The 24,443-nt window shown below is 45.6% G+C and overlaps 1 protein-coding gene across 5 annotated transcripts in view; it reads left to right on the top strand.

The window, feature by feature from the left end:
- The first annotated feature begins 2,399 nt into the window (after nt 1-2,399).
- Nucleotides 2,400-24,443, top strand: part of pip5k1ca (phosphatidylinositol-4-phosphate 5-kinase, type I, gamma a) — a 93,006-nt gene continuing 70,962 nt past the window's right edge. For 4 of the 5 annotated variants that reach the window (XR_009656689.1, XM_060941360.1, XM_060941358.1 and 1 more), the window contains exon 1: nt 2,400-2,729. Coding sequence is in view for 4 of the 5 variants with exons in the window: in XM_060941360.1 (XP_060797343.1) it covers nt 2,609-2,729 (121 nt within the window). In the remaining variant the exon portion in view is untranslated. The remainder of the gene's footprint in view (nt 2,730-24,443) is intronic. The other variant, XM_060941359.1, reaches the window with a different exon arrangement.

Here is a 24,443-nt window from a genome sequence, read left to right as displayed (position 1 = left end):
TTAAGGATTTTCCACTAGGAGACCAACTGGTCTGGGCAATACAATCACAGGCCCCAGAGTCCATGCGGCTGCACCGCTGCAGCATATTCTGTGATGCAAATTGCCGCATTACGAATCTACGTTTCAGCCAGCATAATATCAACATAGTTAATGCAGTGCCAAATTTTCCTTATTAAATGTATACTTACATGGTACTTAGTTAATTAATTGCAACTGATTGAACCAAATGATAAGACATAACTTGGTTTAAAATTTGGTCTCCCAGTGAAGCTGGTTTGGCATTGACTAGAAGACCAAATCTGGCCACTGGGAGACCATTTGGTCTCCCAGTAACTATGTTAAAAAATGCTCTGCCATACGGACCAACCTTAAGCTGGTAAATATATATATTTTTTTCTTTACCAAATTCTAACAGAAAACGAGAGCGCCCGAAAGGGAAAACTGAGCCAAGCCGCCATTTTGAATCCTCATTCACGGCTGTAATGCAAATGGCTTCCTCCTCGGTATACAAGTGCACTTCCATGGCAGGACAAAAACTACATTTTGCCGCCTATGTAGCCCCCTATTTATACAAATAGGAGTCATTCAGGATTCAGCCATGTTTTTGCTTGGCGTTAGCAACAGTTACAGGTTTTTAGCTTTCTCCTGAAATGTTTTCTTTTATTTTGTCTTCCTCAGGGTAGTAAAACTCGCTTTCGCTGTGAACACTCACTACGTTTACATGCACATCCAAATCGAGCTGCTGTCAGTAATCGAGCTAAGGTCCCAGCAGGGGTGCCAGAGAAATCCAATCCTACATGCACACAAGGAAATCGAGCTATTGTGTGAGGTACATTGTGCACCCGAGCCACAGGTGGCGCTACACGCCCCATTGTGTTGGTACACTTCCGGTTGTCGTCATGAAGAAGAGCTATTCAAGAGTATAAACAAAGTTAAAAGTTCCGTGTTCACAAGAAGAGTGTTTGTAGTTTGTATGTATGAACAGAAGTGTTCCGAATAAAGTGGTGGCTAAGGTGAAGTGTCATGCCGACCGAGGCTGTTGTGTTTCCCACTTGTGGTCTTGTCACTCGTCACTTCCGGAAGGGGCAGTGCTGACGTAAGTAGCTCGACTACGTAGCTCGATAGGGTTTACATGCACTAAGTAGCTTGGCAAAAATCGCATAATCTAGGTTGTGTAGCTCGATTATGAGAAATCAAGTTCAGTTCAATTTCAGCCTAGCTAAGGTGTTTCCATGCCATTTAGAACTTTGATTTCAGTCGAGCAACAGCAGAAATTCGATTTTCTCTATGTGCATGTAAACGCACTCACTGTCGTTATCGCTATCCATGCTGTAAAATTAATGCTATTTTTCTGAGAAATGCTGGCAAAAATTTATAAGACTTTTGATAATCTTATAAATAAATCTTATTAAAAAAAAAGATAAACGTTGACAAAAAATGCTACTATGTTTGTTGTTGTTGTGAACGAGTGAGTCGCCAGAGGTCCGTATCTGGGGTCCGTACCGTAGGATACGGACCAGCTCGCCAGCCAATCAGAGCGCAGGATTTGGACCGCGAAAAAAATAAAGTATGTTATTATGTCGATGCAACGGCGGCACGGTGGTGTAGTGGTTAGCGCTGTCGCCTCACAACAAGAAGGTCCTGGGTTCGAGCCCCGGGGCCGGCGAGGGCCTTTCTGTGTGGAGTTTGCATGTTCTCCCCGTGTCCGCGTGGGTTTCCTCCGGGTGCTCCGGCTTCTCCCAAAGACATGCAGGTTAGGTTAACTGGTGACTCTAAATTGACCGTAGGTGTGAATGGTTGTCTGTGTCTATGTGCCAGCCCTGTGATGACCTGGCGACTTGTCCAGGGTGTACCCCGCCTTTCGCCCCTAGTCAGCTGGGATAGGCTCCAGCTTGCCTGCGACCCTGTAGAAGGATAAAGCGGCTACAGATAATGAGATGAATGAGATTATGTCGATGCAGGAGTTCTCGCACTCTTTTAAAATCCAGCAGGACTCGCCTAGCTTGCTTTCGCTGAATTCGTGTCATGAGCGAAAAAGCCTAAGCTAGGACTTACTATTAAATATAAGTTTACCCAATGAACTCTTCAGCTCAATCCCACATAACGATTTTTGTTTATTTTTTAATACCCTATTAATTCATTTTTAAAAACGGTGGACATATCTCGGTATCTGTAATGCAATCAAGTCACAATTCCAAGTAGCCATGTACTAAAACTTATTTGGACAGGGGGTGCGTCCAAAAAAAAAAAAAGTTTTAGCCCCCCCGTGCTAGTGAAAGGAAAAGCATGTGCTGCGGAGAGAGTGAAGCCCGGTCCGCGGGTCTCGGGGGCCCTGCAGCTCACTAACCCTCTCTATAATAAGTGACCAATAGGGAGCAGTGTTCCCCGAGCATCAGGCAACGAGTCTGTGTTTGCTTCTGTTGCTCACTACAGGAGTCCGGTTTATGGAAAAAGCCTAAAGCTTGTCCATGGCAGTGCAGTTGAGAGGAGCAGGGTATGCGCTCACAGCCACAGCCGTTCATGATGCGCTCGCGCTGCTGAGAGCTTCAGGCCGGTAGACAGCAGGACAGAGGCACGAGCTCACGCGCTTTCGGCTTTCAGAGCACAGATGGAGGCGTCAGCTGACGGGGCGAGCAGTGTGGCTGAGGCCGAGGACGGCAGCCCGTTATCCGAAGACGAACCGGTGTCTGGGCTCGGTGACAGCCAGGAGATGGATGCAGGTGATCCTGGTACATATCTAAATTGGCTATAAACACATCTCATTTAATCATTAAAAAAATGAGCCCAACCGTCCAAAACTCAACAGCTGTTTATTCAAGCGTAACATTCCACCTGACTAAAGTGATGCTTGGCTGTGGATGTTAGTGATGCTAGCTAGCTCAGATGACTTGGATGTTTAGGTAGCTAGGTGTGCGCAGAGCTAGATAATTTATCTGCTCAGGTAGTTTCTTTTACTTAAATTTACTAATTTTTTTTTTTTGCTTTTCAGGCAAAGTCAATGTTTAATGTCAATCAATAAACAATCATCTGTATGTCCCCAAATAATGACCGTTAGTTAGCCTGTAGCTAGCGAGCTAGCACTAAATGACAGCAAGCTATCAGCAAGTAAAGCCACCCTGGTGGCTGTTTCCCAGACGTCCCAGTGTATGACTTAGGTTTTGGTTTTGCCATAAAATTGCTCAGTAATTGTGGGTCGAAGTAGGATTGTAGCTTTTCATATTGATATAATAATGTAGTAATTTTGAGCTGTGAATGGGATATATCCTGGTTATCTAGTTGTCCTTACTATTTTATGTGATGGACATTATAAGGAATACGCCTTCAGTTAATTTTCTGTAATTTCCCAATCTGAGTGTGTTTAATATTCACATATTCTGGGTAGAATTACTTGATATACATTACATTAGCACCACAACAGCTGAATGAATATCTTGACTACTGTGGTATTTTAAACAAACAGTAACATATGAGATGTGGTGTGTGTGTGTGTGTGTGTGTGTGTGTGTGTGTGTAAATACCAGTCAAAAGCTTTTTCTGTATTTTGACTAGCTTCTACATTGTAGAACGATACTGAAGACATCAAAACTATGAAATAACATATGGAACATATATATTATTTACCAGCTGAAGGGCCGTCTTGTGAAATACTGTGAACAAGGTCTTGAAAATACTGACCGAGGCCTCTGGGCTGAGGTCAGAATTTTCAAGGCCGAGGTCACGGTATTTCACGATACTGACCAACCTTAAGCTGGTAAATACTATATTTTTTCTTTACCAAATTCTAACAGAAAATGAGAGCGCCCGAAAGGGAAACCATATTTAGAACAAACCTGCTACAAGCTCGTTTTCAGCTTTCTCCTGAAATGTTTTCTTTTATTTCGTCTTCATCAGGGTAGTAAAACTCACTTTCGCTGTGAACACTGTCGTTATCGCTATCCATGCTGTAAAATTAATGCTATTATACTGAGAAATGCGAAAATAAATGTTGACAAAAAATTGCTACTATGTTTATTGTTGTTGTTGTTGTGAACGAGCAAGTCACCAAAGGTCCATAACCGTGGTCCAGATCATAGGATTCCGGACCACTCGCGAGCCAATCAGAGCACATGATTTGATGGAAATCAGACCAGGAAAAAAATTAATGGAATTATGTGGTCAACAAAAAAAAAAAAATGTTAAAAATGTGTTTCATATTAGCTTCTTCAAAGTAGCCAGCATTTACCTTGATGATGCTTTACACACTATTGATATTATCTTAATCAGCTTCATGAGGTAGTCACCTGAAATGCTTTTCAATTAACAGCTATGCCTCATCAAAAGTTAATTAGTGCAACTTCTTGCCTTCTTAATGTGTTTATTTCGTTTATTTAAAAAGGACAATGCACATTAATCAACATCTCCATCTGAATTAAAAATGTAAATGTGCCAGAGTTAGCAAATTAGCCAATTTTCATCCGTAGTCCCTTGGCAGGTCAGTACAGCAACATAAAACAACAACAACAACAACAAAAAAAAAAACAAATACAAGCACCCAGCACAAGAATGAGTTTTGTATAAGAGTGATGTGTGACCTGAGGGCTATTCATGGTTACAAGACTGGTTAATTTTGATCCATCTCTTAAGCCTGGTTTTAAAAGTTGTATAATTTGAACTTTCCCTTATTTCACAAGGAAGACTATTCCAGTAGTTAGAGGCCCTTACTGAGAAGACTGTATGCCCAAGTTTACTATACTGCGTTGTATCATACAGTCTCCTCGGGTGGTTGCCCTAGTTACCCTGCCACTACCATCCATCTGCTTCACAAATTCACTCAATGGGGGAGGTGCAAGCCCATGTAATATCTTAAAAATTAGGCAAGCATCTAAAAAATGTAAAAAACTATCAAAATTAAATAAATTGTACTTCTTAACAATATGACAGTGATGATAGCTGATTGTTTTTTTTGTCAAGAACTTTTAAAGTTTGCTCATATAGGACCTCTATTGGTTTCAAAGTTGTCTTATTAGCTTGAGACCAACTTGTGAAACAATATGAAATGTAAGAAAAGATCATGGCATGCATAAAGAGGTTAGCTGCCTCTATTGTTAAATATGGTCGTATCTGTCTAAAATTTTATTATCTACTATTTGTTTGAGATCAAATAGTAAATAATAAAAGTACAGTAAATAGCCTGATTCCACAACTGTAGTAATCGATATTGTCAAGAACCGCTCAACTAAGTAAAGAGAAATGATAGCCATCATTACTTTAAGACATGAAGTGTCTTTTATTTCATATAAATAAAGAAAAACCATTGACTTAGGGTGTATTCAGACCAGGATAGTTCAATAGTTCACTTGCTTTGGTCCGAACCAAATGTTTTTTTTTATTTTTTCATTTTGGTGCGGTTCGCTTTCACACTGTACATTTTAGTAAGCGGACCAAAATCTGTCAACAAAGCCACGCGCCCTGAGGTTGTTCAGCTATTGGTCAGAGACGACACGCGCACAAAGCGTTAAGTTCAAAAGTAGTCATGAAGGCTTTCCGTGCTGTTATTCTTTTTAATGTCATCAAAGCTATATGTTTTTTCCAGTTTTTACTGTTTTCACAATTGTGCAATTCAGTGGCGATCCTAGAGTGATTTACTCCCCAGGCGAAACCCCCTGCCGGCGCCCCCCACCGCCCGTCTTGGTTTTTTTTTTCGGGGGGTTTTTTTTTGGGGACCTTTTTTTTGGGACCGTTTTTTTTTTTTTCGCGCCCGCGCTCGTGCCCCCCCCCCCGCGTAATGTCATAGTAGTGTAGTACTATGGTAGTAAAGTCTTTTTGATGACTAGTACAACGTTCCACTGGCGGGATTGTGCATATTATGGGGCAACGACAAGTTAGGCACACACACACACACACTGATGACGTCACCTGCGCAACTTTGGTATTGGGCTTCCCCATCCAAAATGTTCACACACACACACACACACACACACACCGCCCGTCTTGTTTTTTTTTGGGGGGTTTTTTTGGGGGGGACCTTTTTTTTGGGGGACCGTTTTTTTTTTCTTTTGACTGGTACTATAAACCCAAAAGACAGAGTTGTAGAAATCAGAATAAACAGCCATTCTTTCGCACATAACTTGTACATCTCCACATACACATGAACAGTGAGGGACAAGAATCAGTAGAAGAGAAACAAGGAAACATGAAATTAAGTACTGTAGCACTATTTAGAAGTGCTAAGAGCTGCTCTGTCCTTGTGCACCACCATCTTGGAGACGTGTGAATTCAAACTTCCCTTTTTACATCAATAAATATATCAACACCTCTGATTTAGTAGTGCTGTGTTCACCACATTCAATATAGAGCATAATAAGATTACATGCTTTAAAATATCCTGCAGTTTATTGGACTCTTTCCTCCTGCTTGGAGTTATTTCAATAAAAGAAACCTTCTTAAGAGGTTAAAGTACTCCACTGTGGAAGGAATGAACAAGATTTTTAAAAGGCCTACTTAATTTTCAGTACACAAGACAAAGCACTTCTGTCAATAACTGTTTACTTGAGTTATTGATAGAGCTGAGCCTGGCATGTAGCCTACAACTTCTGTTTATGTTTGACAGAAAACAAGACTCGCTCTGGATCTGCCTGGTGCTTAAAGCGCATATGAAGCGAATTTTTTTTCCCTTTTTACCTACTGTGTAATAAGCAAATAAAAACACTTTTACATGGAAAATCCGCAAAAACCAAAGAAAATCCTATTAAATTTTAGTCAAAAACTACAACTAGATCTAAAAACAATATGTCCAGAGTACTGAGCCAAGTTTTATTGCGGGATGTACTTTGATGATGTCACGTTGGTTGCTAAGTGCTTGTTTTTCATGAAGCTTTGATAACAGTAGTCTGTAGAATGTACACTATCAGCCTTTTAATAATGAGTAAAAAGATGTCTTGCGATTCTGAGTGGTGTGAATCACCAGTCTCTAGCGCTCATGGTAGTTCAGACAAAGCAGAAGCAGACTACAAAGTTTTAAACAGCCAGTATGCACCATATGAAAACGAACCACTCGCTGATGTCGAAGACAACAATGAGGAAGACCAAGACAACAATATGGATGAACAAGCTGATATTGATGGTCTTACTTAAACAGTATTAGAAGCAAGTTATGAAAGAACGGTAGCAGTTGAGGCTTGGTAAGTTTTAAACCACATTATTTGAATAAAATTATTCCTTGAAGGAAAGGAGAAGCAAAACATAATGTCTGTGTTGTATGAAGCACCATTTATATGACTGTAATAGACTAATCTCTATAGAGATCAGTGTTGATATGAAAAAGGAGCTATACCACTGGCATAACAGCACGAAATACAACATGAAACCGAGCCTTTCATTTTCATTTTACCTTTAGTGGTATTGATGAGGCTCTTTATGAAGCAATACCTAGTTTTGTTGCATAATGAATAATTAATAGGTTAGCCTGAATGTTAATTCATTATTCCATCTCTACAATAATAGTCTTACTTGCAACGAAGGTCCGTGAAACAAACAGTAAGAACAATAAATCATACGACGCAAGATTGTTCACTCGTTGTTGAAATAATATAACATTTGTGTATAAACTTACTTGATTTTTTTGGCATTCACTGATTACTGGTGGTTTTATCATGACAGAGTCTCTGATTGGAATAGAATACCTTCTTTCATAACAGCTGTTTTTGAAATGCGCTGAGCACAGCGAAGTATATTTGCTCAGAGGTTCATGAAAGTCCAGCTGATGCTGGACCCAGTTTTGACCCAGGAACTTGACCCAGTTTTGTCTCAGAGCCGGATTGAATGGGAACTGATGCATCCTTATACCAGGGGTAAAAGTTGTGTTCATACAACTAACTGTTAGGGCTGGTGGAGGTGTGGTGAAGTTAGCAAAGAACTAGAGACCAGAGGTTTAAGCTGTGACACATGGAACGTGGGGTGGATGCGTCGCATGGTGAGTGGTAGTGCCAGTCTGATGGAACATGGGTTGATTACCTTTTTGATGAGGAAGGGTCCTAGGTACCTGGGAGCCAGCTTGCAGGAGGTGGTTCTGAGTGGCAGATGGCGTGTGGAGAGCATGACTCGTTGCCCCACCCGGTAAGTGGGCGCCTTAGAGCAGCGTTTGTCGGCCTGCCTCTTGGATGCTAGGGTGGAGCGAATGAGTTTTCTCCAGGCCAATGCCCACATCCTCCTGCAGTGGCGTATGAAGGTCTGGGCTGAGGGTACGGCGACCTCTTCCTCTTGGTTGGGGAAGAGTGGTGGTTGGTAACCTAGGGAGCACTGGAAGGGTGAGAGATCTGTGGCAGATGAAGGAAGAGTGTTATGAGCGAACTTGATCCAGGGTAGCTACTTACTCCGAGAACTGGCATCCCTGGACGCCATGCACCGAGTGCAACTCCAAATCCTGGTTCACCTGTTCTGCCTGGTCAATGGTCTGTGGGTGGAAGCCTGAGGTGAGACTACAGGTGGCCCCGATGAGTTTGCAGAAGGCCCTCCAGAACTGTGCAGTGAACTGAGGGCCCCAGTCAGAAACGATGTCGGTGGGTAATCCATGTAGGCGAAAGACGTGGTGGATGAGTAATTCTGCGGTTTCTTTGGGTGAGAGGAGCTTGGGCAGAGGAATGAAATGGACAATCTTAGAGAAACGGTCAATGACAGTGAGAATGCATGTGTTGCCACCTGAGTTGGAGAGTCCTGTGACGAAGTCCAGGGCGATGTGAGACCAAGGTCGATGTGGAGTCGGGAGGGGTCTTAGCAAGTCGGCAGGGGGTCGATTGGTTGTCTTGTTCTGGGAGTATGTGTTGCAGGCTGCCACGAACTTCTGGACGTCCTCCTTGATGGATGGCCACCAAAAGCGCTGCTGGATGAGTGCCAGGGTTCAGGCGGCTCCTGGATGACGGGCTAGCTTGGAGCCATGACCACACTGCAGCACCTGGGTTCGTACAGGACAGGGAAGAAACAGATGGTTAGGAGGAATGTTGTTGGGGTTACCTTCACCGAGGTCCTGCTCCAGAGCCTTCTGCATGAGCGTCTCAACCTCTAGAATGGCGGCTCCCACCAGGCAGCGTGGAGGAAGGATGGTCTTGGGCGGCTTAGACTCCTCTTGGTGGGAAGAAAACATCCTGGACAGGACGTAGAGTTTGCCGTTCTTGGAGCCTGGGCGGTAGGAGAGCGTGAAGTTGAACCAGGAGAAGAAGAGAGACCAATGGGCTTGACAGGAATTAAGGTGTTCGGAGGACTTGAGATACTCCAGATTCTTATGGTCGGTCCAGACTAGGAAGGGGAGCGCCGACCCCTCGAGCCAGTGCCTCCACTCCTCCAAGGCTAGTTTAACAGCCAGTAGTTCTCGGTCGCCGATGTCGTAATTCCGTTCGGCTGGGGATAGCCGGCGGGAGAAGAAGGAGCATGGGTGGACCTTGTCGTCACTGGCCCTCTGGGATAGTATAGCTCCGACCCCCGACTTGGAAGCGTCGACCTCGACAATAAACTGCTTGGTAGGATTGGGTATGGTGAGAATGGGTGCTGTGGTAAACCTGTGCTTGAGTGTGGAAAAGGTTTTCTCTGCTTCCTCCCCCCAGTTGAATTGGGTCTTGGTCGAGGTCAGGGCTGAGAGAAGTCCAGCCACCGTGCTGAAGTTGTGAATAGGGATGTTAACCGATGACCGTTTGACCGGTGGTTGACCGAATCAACGTCAACCGGTTAAATTTTTTTTGGTTGTCGGTTAAAAAAAAAAATCAATCGTTTTGAAGCTGCCGATTTTGGAGCGGAGGACTTGGAATTCCATGTTGTAAACGCTTGGGGCATGCCATGCGGTGTAAGGACGACAGCTGACAAATCAGAAACACCCATTCAGTTATGTCCCGCCCCAGTTAAAGACAGCTGACAAATCAGAAACACCCATTCAGTCATGTCCCGCCCTCCCGCTGCCACTCTGCGAAAGTGTAGACACAGGCTTTTTAGCTTACAAATTACTATTCTGGTTTTTTTTTTAATTATTATTAGAAGGCACATCGAGTTTAGTCCTGCCTTGGCCAGTGCATTCTGAAAGTATGTTTCGGTCTGTAGCCAACAATTCATGTTATTGCAGATCATATCTCTCCACACAAACTAAAGGCGCAGATGCCGACTTTTTTTTTTTTTTTGAATCGCGCAGATCCGTTTTTTTTGGGGGGGGGCGTTGGAGTGTCTGAATGTAATTTCAAGGTGGATTCTGTATTAAAATTACTAAATAGGCGGGTGCCGTTGCAGTCCATGAGGCGTGGGGGGTGTGGGAGGAAGGCAGTGGATCGGGGGGCTGCGCGTGTTTGCGTGGAAGCTGCGCACATTAAATTTTGTGCGGCTTCAGCGCGGGCATGCGCGGCTTTCTGATTTGCTGTTTTCTTCTCGTGCTTGTACTTCCTGTGTTTTGTGGACTGTGGCGGCATTTGCTTATACGCAGAATTTGCTTTGATGAAGTTGTGGTCGGATGCTCCAACGCCCCCTCTTGGGAAAGGAAGATCGGATCTGCGCGATTCAGCCGTGGAGAGGGCGGCATCCGCCAAAAGGCGCACCGTTTACATCCCTGTAATGATTCCAATTCTAGAATTTTAAACTCATAGGTTAACCGACTTTAACCGACTAATGAGGCTCGGTGGTTGGTCAAGATTTTTTTTAGTTTTCGCCATCCCTAGTTGTGAATGAAGTGCCTGTAGAAGTTGGAGAATCCTAGGAAGTGCTGGAGCTCTCGTCTCGAAGATGGGGTGGGCCAATCGGCAACTGCCTCGAGCTTGAGGGGGTCCATCTGGATCCTTGCCGGGGAGATGATGAATCCCAGAAATGAGACAGAGCTCTGGTGAAATTTGCTCTTTTCCACCTTGACGAACAACTTGTTCTCGAGCAGGTGCTGGAGGACCTGCCGGACGTGACCCCGATGTTCCTCCAGGGAGCGGGAGAAGATCAGGATGTCATCCAGGTACACGAAAATGAAGATGTTTAGGAAGTCCCTTAAGACGTCGTTAACGAGTACCTGGAAGACTGCGGGCACGTTGGTCAGGCCGAAAGGGACCACGAGGTACTCGTAGTGACTAGTGGTGGTGTTAAAGGCCGTCTTCCACTTGTCCCCCTCCCTGATCCTGACGAGATGGTATGCATTGTGTAGATCTAGCTTGGTGAATACCTTGGCTCCTTGGAGTAGTTCAAAGGCCATGGTCATGAGCGGTAGTGGGTAGCGGTTCTTGACCGTGATGGCGTTGAGACCCCGATAATCAATGCAGGGGCAGAGCGACTTGTCCTTTTCCACGAAGAAGAATCCCGCCCCTGCTGGGGAAGAGGAAGGACGAATGATCCCAGCTGCCAAAGATTCGGAGATGTACTTCTCCATGGCTTGCCTTTCGATGGGAGAGAGAGAGTAGAGTCGTCCTTTGGGTGGTGCTGTCCCAGGTAGGAGGTTGATTCCACAGTCATAGGGTCTGTGAGGAGGGAGGGACACTGCTCGGGTCTTGCTGAAAACAAGTTTGAGATCCAGATATTCCAAAGGCACGTGAGAGAGGTTGGGGAACTCGCTGGCTGAAGGCTGCGGTGGTTTGGGAGGCAGAGCGGAGTTCAGACAGGAAGCTAGGTAGGACTGGCTCCAGCCTAGGATGGTGTTGTCAGCCCAGTTAAGGTGGGGGTTGTGCTGCATTAACCATGGTAATCCTAGGACGATGGGTACATGGGGGTTGTTCATGACGTGAAGCTGGATGGTTTCTGAGTGGTTACCAGAAATACTTAGGGTGAGCGGGGGCAGTAAGGTGGGTGATGCTGGTCAAGCCGGTGCCATTGAGTGTCAGGACAGTGAGGGGGACGTCGAGAGCAAGTAGCGGGATTCCCAAACGCTTGGCAGTGGCGGAGTAGATCAGGTTCCTGTCTGCCCCTGAGTCGACGAGGGCCTGGAGGTGGTTATGCTGGTTGTCACGGATAGTGATGACAGGAATTAATGGATGATTAGTGGGGGACTGGTTCCGAGCGTTGCCCACCAGGGCCCCTTGATTCACTGGTGGGGTCGTCCTTTTAGCAGGCAGGCTCGGCAGATGTGTCCCAGCTGACCGCAGTAGAAGCAGGCCCCCATGCTCCACTGGCGATGTCGTTCTTCCGCTGACACCCGAACCTGGTCTACCTGCATGGGTTCGATGGACACGGCGGGAGGTGGAGGGGAAGTGAATCTGGGACGGTTCTTCTCTCTCCTCCATTGCTGGATCTGAGCATTGATGCGGTTGGCGAGGTCTATGAGGCTGGAGAGGTCTGACGCCAATTCCCGCGATACCAACTTGTCCTTGATGGCGTCGGACAAGCCGTGCAGGAATGCATCGTTCTGGGCGTTCTTGTTCCAACCGCACGAAGCCGCCAACGTCCGGAACTCGATGGCATAATTCGAGGTAGACCGGGACCCCTGCCGCAGCTCCATGAGCTCTCTGGCTGCCTCCCGGCCGGACAGAAAACGGTCGAAAGTTCACCTCATCTCCTCGGAGAAATCCTTGAAACTGGAACAAAAAGGTGCATTGGCATCCCAGACTGCAGTTCCTCACTCTCTGGCCTTGCCAGTGAGGAGCGTTACTGTATATGCTACCCAGGAATGTTCTGTGGGTAAGGCCAGAGGTTGCAGTTCTAGGATCAACGAACATTGAGACAAAAATGATCTGCAAGTACCTGGTTCTCCATTGTAGGGCTGAGGTGCTGGAAGTCTCGGTTCGTGGAGAAAAGCAATGGCAGGAGCTGAAGTAGGAGACAGCTGAGCAGGAGTAGGCACAGCTTGACAGCGCTGAATCTGCGTGGTGAAAAGGTTGAGTGCGTTGGATAGGGTGGCGAGGTTCTGGGTAATTTGTTGTAGGTCTTGTTGGTGGGTCCCAAGGAGAGTCCCTTGCTGCTGGATGGCCGTTCTCAGATGGGCGAGTTCCGCTGGATCCATGTTGGCCAGAACGTACTGTTAGGGCTGGTGGAGGTGTGGTGAAGTTAGGATCCAAAAACAGAACACAGACAGTAATCCAATAAATAAGACGATTTAATACAGGGAAGAAAGGGTGTGGCAAAAGATAAACAAACAGGACAAAAAACAAATAGCAAAAATAGTCCGGGCAAAATGAGAACAAACAACTTGACAAAAACATGAGACAGGCAAAGACAAAAACGCCAGCGCAAAAAACCTGTTAGGGCTTTGCTGGGATTCGAACCCGGGTCGCTCGTGTGATAATCCAGCAAACCCCCACTAGGCCACCAGGGGGATGACGCAAATGCAGAGGCGTGAGGCGAAAGTAGAGTATCAAAAACAATTTATTTACAAAATTAACAATCCACGGCAAAAACAAAAGTATAATCCAAAAGCTCAGAAGATATGTGACCCCTCACTGAATCCAGGGACACATGTCGGCCGAAACGAATCCGAGATAATCGCAAAAGAAGCATTTTTTTTCGAAATTTGTGATTTTTGTTTTTTTCCATCATGTGCAAGTTGAGATCTTGAGATCTTTGAGATCTTGAAGAATGCAATCAGTATTTCAGATAATAGATTGTTTTGTTGGAAAAGCATACATTTTTTGTTGCAAATTGTCTCGTTTTTGTCAGGACTGTAGCCTGCTGGGGTGTGTGGGTAAATTACCATATGGGCCATTCACATGATGATTTAAGTCTTTTGGTTTTTTTTTCCGTGAATCAGCTGTATGATCCGAGCTGAGCGCATGGCTACTTAACTGCATACAGGCGTGTGATTTCATTATGGAATGAGTTACTAAACAGAGCGCAGAGGAGCTGACACACCGCGAAGCAAACAGACACACGGTATTTACATCGGAGATAACCATTTCTAGCAAAAAAAAAAACGCAACCTCGTTTTCCAGATTGAATGGAATACTTGAATGATCGGATGATACACGGACCGTTCTAGGATTACATTCCATCGGAGGCATTGGTGTGTGCAAGGCGCCGTTTCTCTTTCTGATGGAGTAAGTTTATTAATCTAAGGCTGTGTGGTTATTTTTGCATGTAACAGAGAGTGTTGTGGTTTGGTTAAGCCTAGGTCACAACCGGACGTACGATTTTTTGGCCATGTGATTTTTGGCGTTTCCCAAATCGCTGCGGGTTTTTTTTGTTCACGGAGAAAGACGCGCGTTGGCCGTAAGTTTGTCTTGCAACCTGAAAAAAACGTAAGCGCCCGTGGAGTTTGTTTGACATGACAAAGAACCTCTGCGGCCGGTCTGCGGCTCGAAAATCAGCACATCACACGCGCGCTCTCGTGCTTTTCACACGCGCGCTCTCATGCGTTTCATGCGCGCTGTCCGTGTGTTTCTTGTGTTTTTTGCATGTAGACCGGCTGTAGGAGCACATACGGCCGGTTGTGACCGAGGCTTTACATGAAACTAGTGTTGTGTTAGTTGTGTCATCATCGTGCTATCTTTCTTTCTTACGGTGTGAGTAATTTTTCAACCACAAAACGTTAAAGTATACTTTAGGACTTATTTTTGTACTTCATAATTATGTTGGGCATACTTTGCATGGAAGGAAAATTGACGTGGTGATCTTTGTTTACATGAAAGTGGCATCGTGCTAGCTAGTAGGGGGTAGGGCTTTCCTTAATGTCATGCAAATGAGCACCATTATGTGCCCGCCCTACACCCAGAGTAGCTGAGATGGAAAACTTTGAGGGCGATTTTCTCCCTTTTCTGTTTTAAGAGGTATACACTTTCAAAAGGCCACACATTCTTCAAATATTGTCAGATCTCCACATGGAAGGCATCATTGGAAAGCTTAGAAACTGTACTTTCTGAATCTGTCAATAACTCAAAATGCCCCCGGGCAGACATGTGTCCCTGGATTCTGTGATCTGCCACATATAAGGGAAAATAAAAAATATCCAAAAGTTCAAAGTCCAAAAAATGAGAAAAGAAAAGGCAAAAATACAAACGCTCAGAAGATCTCAAAAATGGTAAACACAAAGTCCAAAAAGGTCCAAAAGAAAGCAAAGTACAAAAACCACAAAGACACAGGCAAGGAACATGGGACAGAGGGAACTAGCACTAACAGCATAGCATAGAATAAAGACTCCGTGACAAGGGAACAAACAGAGGGGTATTTATCCACAAACTCATTAAGGAACAGGGCGGGGCAGGAAACAGGCAATCAAGACAAGCACAAAACACAGTGGCGGCCTCTAGAGGCCAAAACAAACATGACAAGATAAACATAACAGCGGCCTCTAGAGGCCAAAACAGTCCCAGTCCTAACAGGACCCCCCCCCCAGGAGCGTCTCCTGACGTTCCCAGGGCGATCCGGATGGGCCGAATGGAAGTCCCGGCACAGTCCTTTATCTAAAATGTCCCGGGCGGGGACCCAACAGCGTTCCTCAGGGCCATAGCCCTCCCAATCTACCAGATATTGAAGCCCGCCGCGGATCCGGCGGGAGTCAAGCAGGCGATGCACGGTGAACACAGTCTGACCCTGGAAGATGCGGGGGGGTGGGGGATTCCTAGGGGCAGGGGCATACGTGGACGTCAGTACGGGCCGCAACAGGGAAACATGGAATGTGGGGTTGATCCTCAGAGTCCAGGGCAACTGGAGCCGGTAGGCGACAGGGTTCACCCTGTGCACCACCTTGAAGGGGCCAATGTAGCGAGAAGCAAGCTTGCGGTTCTCCACCCGCAGCGGAAGGTCTTTGGTGGACAGCCAAACCCGCTGCCCAGGGCGGAAAGCGTGGGCAGGTCTTCTGTGGCGGTTGGCCTGAGTCTGGTTGGTTCTGGAGGTCTGGATGAGGGTCTTCCTGACCTTGTTCCAGGTCTTGCGACACCGTCTCACATATTGGTTGACCGAGGGCACCCCCGCGTCCTCCTCCTGGTCTGGGAACAGAGGTGGCTGGAACCTGAATTGGCACTGGAATGGTGGCTGATGACTGCAGGGTGTTGTGGGCGTACTCTGCCCATGGCAGCCAGGTGCTCCACGATGTCGGGTTATCCACAGCCAGGCCTCGCAGGGTGGTTTCCAGGTCCTGGTTGAGCCTCTCTGTCTGGCCATTGGACTGTGGGTGGAACCCAGAGGAGAGGCTGGCAGTGGCTCCGATGACCTTGCAAAACCCGTGCCACACTCGGGAGGAGAACTGGGGCCCCCGGTCAGAGACGATGTCCTGTGGGAGACCAAAGACCCGGAAGACGTGATTAAATAATAGTTTAGCTGTTTCAAGAGCAGAAGGGAGCTTGCACAGTGGTAAAAAGCGGCAGGCCTTGGAGAATCTGTCAACTATGACCAAAATGACAGTGTTACCTTGTGACTCAGGGAGACCTGTGATGAAGTCGACTGCCACGTGGGACCAGGGACGCCGGGGAATGGTCAGAGGATGCAGGAGACCCTGGGGATGCTGTTGTGGGTTCTTGCTTCTGGTGCACACTTCGCAGGAAAGGACGAATGACCTCACTTCCTTCTCCATGCTAGGCCACCAGAAGCGTCTTCTCAAAAAGTCCAGGGTCCTTCGAGCTCCCGGGTGGGTGGTTAGAGGGGATGAGTGACCCCACTGGAGAACCTTGGGCCGGGCTTGATGTGGGACGTACAAGAGGCCCGGTGGCCCCGTCCCAGGACCAGGGTCCTGGCGTTGGGCTCGTCGGACGGCCTCCTCAATACCCCAGCAGACAGGGGCCACAATCCGGGACACAGGGATAATAGGCCCAACTTCGCTCTCCCTATTGGTGGGAGCGAACAGCCTGGAAAGCGCGTCAGGTTTGGTATTTTTGGAGCCGGGGCGGTATGATAGGGTAAAGTCGAACCGACTGAAAAATAAGGCCCACCTAGCCTGTCATGGATTGAGTCTCTTTGCTTGCTGGAGGTACTCCAGGTTTTTATGGTTGGTCCACACCAGGAATGGATGTTGCGCTCCCTCCAGCCAGTGCCTCCATTCCTCAAGGGCCAGTTTGACCGCTAGTAGTTCTCGATCCCCCACATCATACCAGGACTCCGTAAGGCTCAGGCGGTGGGAGAAGTATGTGCAGGGGTGCAGCTTCCCTTCCGAGCGTTGAGAGAGCACCGCGCCGACGCCGCTGTCCGAGGCGTCCACCTCGACGATGAAGGGTTGCGAAGGGTCCGGGAGGACCAGAATGGGTGCCGTGCAGAAGCGGTGATTGAGGTCTTTGAACGCCTTTTCCGCCTGAGGAGACCAGACATATGATCCACCTGTCCCTTTGGTGAGGTCCGATATGGGTGCTGCTACAGAACTAAAGTTCCTGATAAACTTGCAGTAGAAGTTAGCAAATCCTAAGAACCGCTGAACTTCTTTGACGGACTTGGGGGTGGGCCAGTCCCGGACGGCCAGGGTCTTGGCTGGATCCATCTGGAGTTGGCCTGTCCATACAATAAAACCCAGAAAGGAGACCTCGGGAACATGAAATTCGCATTTCTGGGCCTTGGCGAACAGATTGTTCTGTAGCAGCCTCTGGAGAACCTGGCGGACATGGTGGCGGTGCTCCTGCACGGTCTTGGAAAAGATTAGGATGTCGTCGAGGTAGACAAAAACGTACAGGTTAATCATGTCCCTCAAGACATCGTTGATTAGGGCCTGAAAAACAGCTGGTGCGTTGGTGAGTCCGAAGGGCATCACCTGGTACTCCTAGTGCCCAGACGGGGTGTTAAAGGCAGTCTTCCACTCGTCTCCCTGTCGGATACGGACGAGGTGGTATGCATTCCGTAAGTCCAATTTGGTGAAGACAGTGGCGCCTTGGAGCAGATCGAATGCTGTAGACATCAGCGGAAGGGGATAGCGGTTGCATACAGTGATCTTGTTCAGACCTCTGTAATCAATACATGGCCAGAGCCCCCCATCCTTCTTGCCGACAAAGAAGAAGCCGGCACCAGCGGGTGAGGTGGAGGGTCGAATGAACCCAGAGGCCAAGGCTTGCTTGATGTACTCCTCCATGGCCTTGCGTTCTGGCTGAGAGAGGGAAAACAGTCTGCCACGAGGAGGGGTAGTCCCAGGGAGCAAGTCGATGGCACAGTTGTAGGCACAGGGCAGAGGGAGAACAGCGGCCCTGCTCTTACTGAAAACTTCCTTGAGATCCCAGTACTCTGTGGGAACTTGAGATAACTCGGTGAGATCGGGAGGCTCGGCAGGAGACACAGGAGAGCTAGAGAGCAGACAAGAGACATAGCAAGCAGGACCCCACTCCACAACCTGGCTAGTGACCCAGTCTATACGAGGGTTGTGGCGGGTAAGCCAAGGAAGACCTAGAATAACTGGGAACTCAGGTGAAGGAATCAGATGCAGGGATATTTCTTCCTTGTGACCTTGAGACTGGAGGAAGACTGGAGAAGTTACTTGGGTGACTCTTCCGTCACCTATGGCTTGGCCGTCCAGGGCAGACACAGACAGTGGGACTTCAAGAGGTGCAGTTGGGACATTGATACTTTGGGCGAAGTGAACATCCATAAAGTTTCCAGCCGCCCCGGAGTCTAACAAGGCCTGACAAGAGTGGACAGACTCACCCCAGGAGATGGAGACCGGAATGTAGACTCCTTGGCTAGGGAGTTCGGGAGAGAGGGTAGGTCCCGTCACAACCCTCCCTCGGCTGGACGGGGCGGTCCTTTTCCTGAGAGCTCGGGACATGATGCTCGGAAGTGACCAGGCTTGCCACAGTAGATGCAGCACTTGTCCCTCCTTCTGCGCTCCCTCTCAGATGCGGAGAGGCGAGTACGGCCCACTTGCATGGGTTCTGGACAGTCACTGGATGAGGTAGACGGGCTCCATGTTGAGGCAGTGAGGCCGGGGAGACTCAGGACTTGGCGGCGCTCTCTAATCCTGTTGTCAAGACGAGTAGAATGTGAGATCAGAGTTTCGAGGTCACTTGGGCATCTGATAGAGGCCAGACCGTCTTTTATGAGGTGAGACAGACCATAGCGAAAGGCTGAAACCAGGGCAGTCTCGTTCCATCCACTTACTGCTGCGAGCGTCCGGAACGAGATGGCATAGTCTGCAACGCTTCCTCCTTGCCGGATGGACATGAGCTTTCTGGCTGCGTCTTTGCTGATGTCTGCTTGATCGAAGACACAAAGCATCTCCTCCATAAGCAGCTTGAAATCAGAGCACTCAGGTCCCTGTCTCTGCCAGATGGCCGTTGCCCAAGCCTTACCAGCTAACAAGGTTATCACAAAGGCAATCTTGCGGCGATGGTGGTAGGCTGGAGCTCAAAGGTGAGTTGGCACTGGGTAAGGAACTCCCAGCACTCACCGTGCTTGCCGTCATACCTCTGTGGCGCAGGAAGGCTGGATTCGCAAGGTGAAGGAGACAGCGTGGCGGGAGGCACTGGAGCAGGAGCCGGATCAGGATGAGGAGATGCGGGCAGTCAGCTGTGCCAGGGTTTTCCCAATTTGCTGAAGCAGTACCTCATGGCAAGCAAGGACCTCACGTTGGCTTGCAAGCGTTCGTCCATGGTCGCTCCGAAGCGTGTCGGAGCTGCCATAATTCCCTGAAGGTTGGCCAGGTAGACAGTTGAAACAGTCTCTGCTGAGTCGGTCATGACGGAGTCTTTCTGTTAGGGTTTTGCTGGGATTCGAACCCGGGTCGCTGGTGTAATAATCCAGCAAACCCCCACTAGGCCACCAGGGGGATGACTCAAGTGCAGAGGCGTGAGGCAAAAGTAGAGTATCAAAAACAATTTATTTACAAAATTAACAATCCACGGCAAAAACAAAAGTATAATCCAAAAGCTCAGAAGATATAAGGGAAGATAAAAAATATCCAAAAGTTCAAAGTCCAAAAAATGAGAAAAGAAAAGGCAAAAATACAAACGCTCAGAAGATCTCAAAAATGGTAAACACAAAGTCCAAAAAGGTCCAAAAGAAAGCAAAGTACAAAAAACACAAAGACACAGGCAAGGAACATGGGACAGAGGGAACTAGCACTAACAGCATAGCATAGAATAAAGACTCCGTGACAAGGGAACAAACAGAGGGGTATTTATCCACAAACCCATTAAGGAACAGGGTGGGGCAGGAAACAGGCAATCAAGACAAACACAAAACACAGTGGCGGCCTCTAGAGGCCAAAACAAACATGACAAGATAAACATAACAGCGGCCTCTAGAGGCCAAAACAGTCCCAGTCCTAACAAAACCATAAACAAAAAAAAGACCCTTAGTGTAAGAAACCATGAACCAGAAATAACCCTTAGTGCAAAAACCATGAACCAGAAATAACCCTTAATGCAAAAACCATGGACAAGAGAAAATAGCAAGAGAGGCACAGAAATGACTAGAGAAGCAAATGAGATGTTCTGGCAAAAACAGAGTCTGAGAATGGCCTTTAAATAAGCAGCAGTGAAAACCAGGAAGTGAGTTCAGGGGAGAAGGAATTCCTGTCCCGGATCCGGATCAGCGCTATCATGAGAGATCCGTAATCTCCGGAGTGGATGTCCGGGGCGGAGCATGACGCTAACATTATTTGATGCTCCAGTGACACAATGTTGACTTCCTATTTTTTTGCGTTCACTGTTCACCATAGTGAAATGCAATATGTGATAGTAAGTTTGCAGCCAACATGACATCACGGCGGTGTTGTATGATATGTTTTGGCCACGAGTTACAAACAGACAATTTTTAGTAAACCCACAAAACTTCTTTGCCTCAGAAAAACATCAGTTTTTATTATTGTAGTCTCAAACTTTGCAGTTGTATGTTTCAACAGTATGTTTATTGAAATACATTGAAAAAATTGCTTCATGTGTAGTTTAAATCAGTCGTTCTCAAATGGGGACAAGGAAACATAAACAGGGGGTTGGGGGTGTTTTTTGTATTTTTTAAATCCATTTTGTTACAATGGTGAAAATCACATCCATTTTCAACATTTTTATCTCCTGCTGGCCGAAAGGCCCGAAGGAGGGTTATGTCATGGTGATTTCCATCCGTCCGTCCCAGGAAGGGTGCTCACCATCTGAAATCAACTCCTCTCATAATTTTTGGAGGAATTTCATGAAACTTGGCAGGATGTTTTGTTATGTCGCTAATGTGCATATTGTAATTTCATTAAATTGGGTTACATTTTACCAGAGTTACAGCCCTTGATTAACAAAATTATACTTTGATAATTTCATGAGTGTTTTCCTTCTGAAATCAACTCCTCTCACAATTTTTGGAAGAATTTCATGAAATTTTGCAAAAGGTATTGTTGTATGTCGGTAGTATGCAGATTGTTATTTTGTTCAATTTGGTTGTATTTTGCCAGAGTTGTGGCCCTTGATTAACAACTTTGTACTTTCACAATTTCATGAGGGTGTACATTCTTCTGAAGTCAACTCTCACAATTTGTGGAGGAATTTCACCAAACTTGGCAAAGACTTTGTTGTATGACAGTTATACGCATATTGAAATTTTATTTAATTTGGTCAGATTTTTACTAGAGTTATGCCCTGATTATTAACAAACTTTTACTTTGGCAATTTCATCAAGGTGTGCTTGCTTTCTGAAATCTACTTCTCTCACAATTTTTGGAGGAATTTCATGTAATTTGGCAAAAAGTTTTTATCCCCCGCTGGCCGAAAGGCCTGAAAGGGGATTATGTCCTGGCGATGTTCGTCCATCCGTCCCAGGAAGGGTACTCAAATTCTAAAATCAACTCCTCTCACAATTTTTGGAGGAATTTCACAAAACTTGGCAGGATTCTTTGTTACATGTCGGTAATACGCATATTGCAATTTCGTTCAATTCAGTAGCATTTTACCAGAGTTATGGCACAGTTGCCAGCGAGGGATTTTGTGCTCTCAGAGCACTCTTGTGTTTCTGTTTTATCCAAAACTCAAAAAGCAGCATTATTAAAAAAATAAAAATGTCACCTAGCCTATAATGTCACACTACCTATTGGTGGAATATGTATCGGTCACATTGACATGGGTGCAAGTTTTCCGGCATGTGCCGGAAGCTCCGTTTTTTTCGGTTCTGAAAAAGTCATTTTTCCAAATCATGTAAATCCGTTGAGATTTTCGGGGGGGTGGCCCTCTCACTGTCTCACTTTCAGCGTATTACCGGGTTACCACGGTACAGTCTCTGCACGAGAGAAATCTTTTCATCTCGTCTTCGCCACAAACCTCATTCAATTTATACGCCGCTCACCGACGAGCGGTCCTAACTAGCCCGTTGTTTCACAGTGTTATACATGTGTGATATCATGTTTCACGCACGTAGCACGTTGTTCGACCAAATCAACACAGCTATTCCCATGAGTCGCTGTTTCTTTTGGTGCAAGTTAGAACGGTGCTTTTGATTGGCTCACTGTTAACTGCCGTCCAATGAAACTTCAGCTTTTATAATAAGCCTTATTTTGCTTCCCTCCCTTGCGACAGATCCAAGTGCTTTGCTTCTGGTTGCTGATCAAAATATGTCAAAATGAAGTTTTTATCGGAAGGCTCCAATACAAAAGAATTAGAAAAGACGTCTAGAAATAAATGGAGATGGGAATGGTTAAGCGAGTGTGACAAAAATGGTGACAAATGGGGAATATGGCTGAGAAAACCGGACGTCCCGGGAGTTGCGTATTGTGACCGCTGTTCAAAGACTATCAAGTACGGCTCCAGCAGAAAGAAGGGACTTAAAAGTCACGCCGATGAGACTAATCGCTTTTCTGATTTTTGTGCTATGTAGTAATAAGTGAACTCAAAACATTTATTGGTGATTTAAATTGTCATCTGATATTGTGTGATGTGTAAATGCAATGTGCTTTCTTCTAGAATTGAAATTATTCATCACAAGTATCTGCTTTTATAAACTTTTTTTTTTTACATTTGATTACCTTTCAATTATTAAATAAAAGTAAGGTAGGTCTTGAAATAAGTTTGTTAGCTTTTTTATCATCTTTTCTAATGTGGTTGTTAGGTTGAAAACTCATTTGTAGTCAGTAATGGATTATAAAATATAGATACTTTGTATATGGAAAAAGCTGAATCTTGTTATTTGCTAAAATCCAGGAGTTTCTGAGGACATCAAGACATGTGGCCCCTTATTTTAACTCCAGCTGTGTATATATTGTAAAAAAGGTATCACAGCAAAAGCATATTAAAAATGGTTGTTTCAACATTTAAATTAGTAGTTGCTAGATGTTTTGAAATATCAAGCCTTGTACTTGAAATATTATTTCAGATGAATTGATGAAATGTATTAAACATTTGATGTGAATATGCAAATCATATAACTATTAATATTATAAGTGTTTGCATGAGATTGCATGAGAGACAACCATTTTAACTTGTAATTTAAAATTTTTTTCGAGCCCTAAGGGGGGGCTCACCCCCCTTTGTAACCCCCCCTGCATGGCTGCGCCATGCACGTCTGACTTTGTCAGACTTTTCAGGTTTTTGAAAATTTTGTTAAAGGCATCCCTGGCTGCAAAAACTTTCACAACTGGTTTAAAGTATCTTGATAAATACATTGGACAAGTTGAGGTTTGAGAAACAGAAATTGTATTAACATGGTCTTCCTCTTATCAATGTGACTCAAATTGAGATTAACATCTTGTGAAATTTTGAGAAATCGCTGCCTAATTTATTGTCTCATGACAGAAAGAAACACTTAAATCAGAAAAAAATGCTTGTCTTGCTGTAAGTGGCTTCTCCATTGTAAACTCACAGTCGAGAATTGTATCATCCCCATCTGCTGTCATTTCCAGACTCTCTTCGCTTCACCACGTGGTCTGCACTGAGGGATTTACTCATGCAGTGCAAGGATTGCAGGCTATGTCTAGCTTTGTTCTAACGCTGAGGCCATTTTGGCCATCTCAGAGGATTGTGCAGCCAATATTTTCATGTGAAGACATCTCGAGAAAAGATCCTGTTTCTCTCTCATCTTAATGTTTAGCCTTCACTGTGTTGAAGTGTTATCTTCATGATTCATTATGTGCTGAGCTATTTCCTCGACTGCTCAAGCAGTTCATGATAATCTGATGCCTCCATATAAGAGGTGTTGTTAATTATTTCTAGAAGAACTTGGTAGAATTGCAGGTACTCAAGTTTTTGGGGAATTTTTAAAGCCCTGTCTGTCTCACTGATTGTGCCAAAATCTGTGCTTTAAAACCAAGCTATCAGAATAAGAAACATATCCAGTAGTTATTTAGTCAATTGTTTTCAAGGGTGATGTTCTGAAAGTTTCACTGCATTCACCTTTCCAGCTTTGTTGCTTCAACATCAGTTAGAGTATATTTAAACTAGTGCTAGCATGTGTTGTCGAAGAGATGCTCATTTCAAATTGTATTAGTCTTTGAAAAGTTAGTATAGGTTGAATTAAATGTAAAAGGTGTTTTGTGAAAATTGATGTGCACAAACGATTAATTGCACATGCACAGCACTGCCACTTTATTAGGAACATGCATAGCATGGATTCCTCAAAGTGCTAGAAACATAATTTTGAGACTCTGGTCCATGTTGATGTGATTACATCACATAAATGCTGCTGATTTGTCAGCTGTACAGTCCTGCTGTGAATCT

Source organism: Neoarius graeffei, chromosome 15, assembly GCF_027579695.1.
Source record: "Neoarius graeffei isolate fNeoGra1 chromosome 15, fNeoGra1.pri, whole genome shotgun sequence".
NCBI classification, from domain to species: Eukaryota; Metazoa; Chordata; class Actinopteri; order Siluriformes; family Ariidae; genus Neoarius; species Neoarius graeffei.
The sequence above is the reverse complement of the archived record's forward strand: the minus strand, read 5'-3'. Positions and strand labels throughout refer to the sequence as shown.